Raw genomic sequence first — 3,204 nt, forward strand, 5'->3', positions numbered from 1 at the left:
TCGTGGGGAAGCATTGTTTTTGCTTCCTGTCCAGGAGCTCCTCCAGTTCCATTAGCCCGTTTTTCACCCCCTTGCCGACGTTTTTCTGGAGGAACGTCGCAGATCGCATGTGCTTCACAACTGCCGTGCATTTCTTAATAAGCCTTTCCTCTTCGGCTTGCGCCAAAGTAATCGACAGTCCTCCCACTCGGCTTATATTCGAAACCATTTGATTAGTTTCGGCAGTTTCCACTGTGCCTCTTTCCACAATTATAGCACTGTGTGGTATGGTCTGGGTTCCTATCTGCGTTCCAGGTGCCGCATCACTTTGCGAGTCTTTCTCTCCATCTGCGCGTCCCGATGTCTCGTCGGGTATTTCAGCCCTTGTTGCTTCTTTCGCTGGACGCTGGGGCGAACGGCGCATTTTCGTGCTGCGAATAAACGCAGCCAGCTCACTCTCCATTTCCACTATCTCCTCGTTTCGTTTGTTCTTATTCTCCATTTGAGTTGTTTACCATCTAAGCCAGTAAGTTTTACATCAATGGACACTGAGCCATTCACAAAGACTTCCCCTTTTACGAGGAAGCCCTACCACTTTTCCAACACCAAGATCAAAACTCAAAAGAGTTTTTCCAAATTCAACATTTATTGATTCTTTTCAAAATTAAGAATAGAATAAAACTCTAATTTTACACAGGAATGAAAAGTAATTCCTCTTAACTAAGAAATACGAGTAAAGTCGAAACTCAGTACAATTTGAAGATCCTAATCATTCACACGTCTCAATACAAATAATCAGTCTGTCAATCACTTGTTGGAAATTAAGTTAATAATTTACTTAAACTATGGAACGATTATTTCTTTAACAACTTTAGTCGACTTCCTCAACAGTGGGCCCTGACCGAGCACCTCCGAAACCGCCCGCTTGTTGACCACAGCTGCTACCTTGTTGGGCACCACCAGTGTGGATCTTTGTCATGATTGGACTGCATTGACTTGTCACCTCCTTCAGTCTGTGCTCATACTCTTCCTTGTCCGCCAAGCTGTTACTATCCAACCATTTGATTGTTTCATCACAGACCCTGAGGGCGGTTTCCTTATCAGACTGCGACAGTTTGTCTCCGGCTCCCTCAACTGCTTGTTTCACGCCAAACACGTAGCCCTCCAATTGATTTCTTGATGCAACTCGTTGCCTCTGCTTCTCATCTTCTTCCGCGTACCTTTCCGCCTCTGCCAACATTCTGTCGATTTCAGCCTGAGACAACCTGCCCTTATCGTTCTTGATGGTGATGTTCTTCGCATTCCCAGTACTCGTGTCTTTAGCTGAGACGTTCAAGATACCGTTTGCATCTAGATCGAATGTTACCTCGATTTTCGGTACCCCTCGAGGTGCTGGAGGAATACCCGACAGATCGAATGTGCCCAACAGGTTGTTATCTCTCGTCATAGCACGTTCTCCTTCGAATACTTGGATCGTCACTGCGGGTTGGTTGTCCGAATATGTCGAGAATGTCTGTGTCTGTTTGCACGGGATCCTCGAGTTGCGTTCAACTATCTTCGTCATCACACCTCCAGCTGTTTCGATACCAAGTGACAGAGGAGCCACATCCACAAGCAAAACGTCTTGGATCTTTGAACTCTTGTCGCCACTAAGGATCGCAGCTTGCACCGCTGCACCGTAGGCAACAGCCTCATCTGGGTTGATGGACAAGTTCAGACTCTTGCCGTTGAAGAAGTTCTGTAACATGTTTTGAACCTTCGGGATACGAGTCGATCCTCCAACAATCACGATATCGTGAATCTGTGACTTGTCCATTTTAGCATCGTTCAGGGCTTTCTCCACGGGGAGTAGTGTGGAACGGAACAAATCTGCGCAAAGCTCCTCGAATCGAGCCCTGGATATTTTCGTGTAGAAATCGATTCCTTCGTACAGGGCGTCGATTTCAATTGAGGCTTCCGTACTCGATGATAGTGTGCGTTTAGCCCTTTCAGCTGCCGTTCTTAACCGACGAAGGGCTCGAGGATTTGATGTAAGGTCCTTCTTGTACTTGCGCTTGAATTCGTCCGACAGATGGGACACCAGACGATTGTCGAAGTCCTCGCCTCCCAAATGTGTGTCACCTGCGGTAGCCCGCACCTCGAACAGTGAACCCTCGTCTATTGTTAGGATGGAAACGTCGAATGTTCCGCCACCCAAGTCGAAAATTAGTACGTTTCGTTCACCAGAGAGATTCTTGTCCAGCCCGTAGGCGAGGGCCGCAGCCGTTGGTTCGTTAATTATCCTCAGAACATTCAGACCAGCGATTGCCCCAGCGTCTTTTGTGGCTTGACGCTGTGAGTCGTTGAAATAAGCTGGAACTGTGATTACTGCGTCCGTCACCGATTCACCCAGGTACGCTTCCGCTGTTTCCTTCATCTTCGTCAGCACCATTGAACTGATTTCTTCAGGTGCGAATCGTTTCTGCTCCCCTTTGAACTCTACGCAGATCTTTGGTTTGCCACTGTCGCTTTTCACCGTGAATGGCCAATGCTTCAGATCCGCCTGGATTTTCGGGTCATCGTACTTGCGCCCAATCAACCGTTTCGCATCAAACACTGTGTTCTTTGGATTCATCGCAACCTGGTTCTTGGCCGCATCTCCGATCAACCGTTCCGAGTCCGTGAACGCCACATAGCTGGGAGTTGTCCTGTTTCCTTGGTCGTTTGCAATGATCTCCACCTTCCCGTGCTGGAACACGCCAACGCACGAATACGTCGTTCCCAGGTCAATTCCAACTGCAGGCATTTTTCTCTGATTTCACTCTTTTCACTTTCTCACCAAATACTCCAATACCGCGAATATTCTAACTTGTATAGATTGTAGATACTTTAATTTTCTTCTTTCACTTCTTGTGGAAACAATCCACTCGCCTTTAAACTCTCTCGATTTGTTTCGTGTGTTTAACAGTATGAAACTGAACTCATGTTAATCCGCTGCTAGTATTTATGCTTCTGTGAACGGGTCGGGAACATTCTGTAAGAAAATGGTGGAAGCGTCGGGAAACTTGGAATGGCAAATTAACAGTGTATTAATAGATAAGAAACAGTTCAGTTTGAATGGGTTTCGGTAAGTGTCATCAGGTCAGAAGAGTCTGGAATGTTCTGGAAGTAATCTAAGTTGAACGGCCTTGGGTTTCGATTGAATGGCCTTTGCCTATTAAAGCCGCAATGTAAACAAAACAGAGT

General features: G+C 46.6%; 1 protein-coding gene across 1 annotated transcript; it reads right to left on the reverse strand.

The window, feature by feature from the left end:
• Window positions 1–606: 606 nt before the first annotated feature.
• On the reverse strand, window positions 607–2,928 carry LOC119651364 (major heat shock 70 kDa protein Ab-like). The gene has a single exon (XM_038054938.1). It carries the CDS (start codon window positions 2,762–2,764, stop codon window positions 851–853), a length of 1,914 nt encoding a protein of 637 aa, XP_037910866.1. The 5' UTR covers window positions 2,765–2,928; the 3' UTR covers window positions 607–850.
• Window positions 2,929–3,204: the final 276 nt, after the last annotated feature.

This window comes from Hermetia illucens, chromosome 3, assembly GCF_905115235.1.
Source record: "Hermetia illucens chromosome 3, iHerIll2.2.curated.20191125, whole genome shotgun sequence".
Lineage (NCBI taxonomy): Eukaryota > Metazoa > Arthropoda > Insecta > Diptera > Stratiomyidae > Hermetia > Hermetia illucens.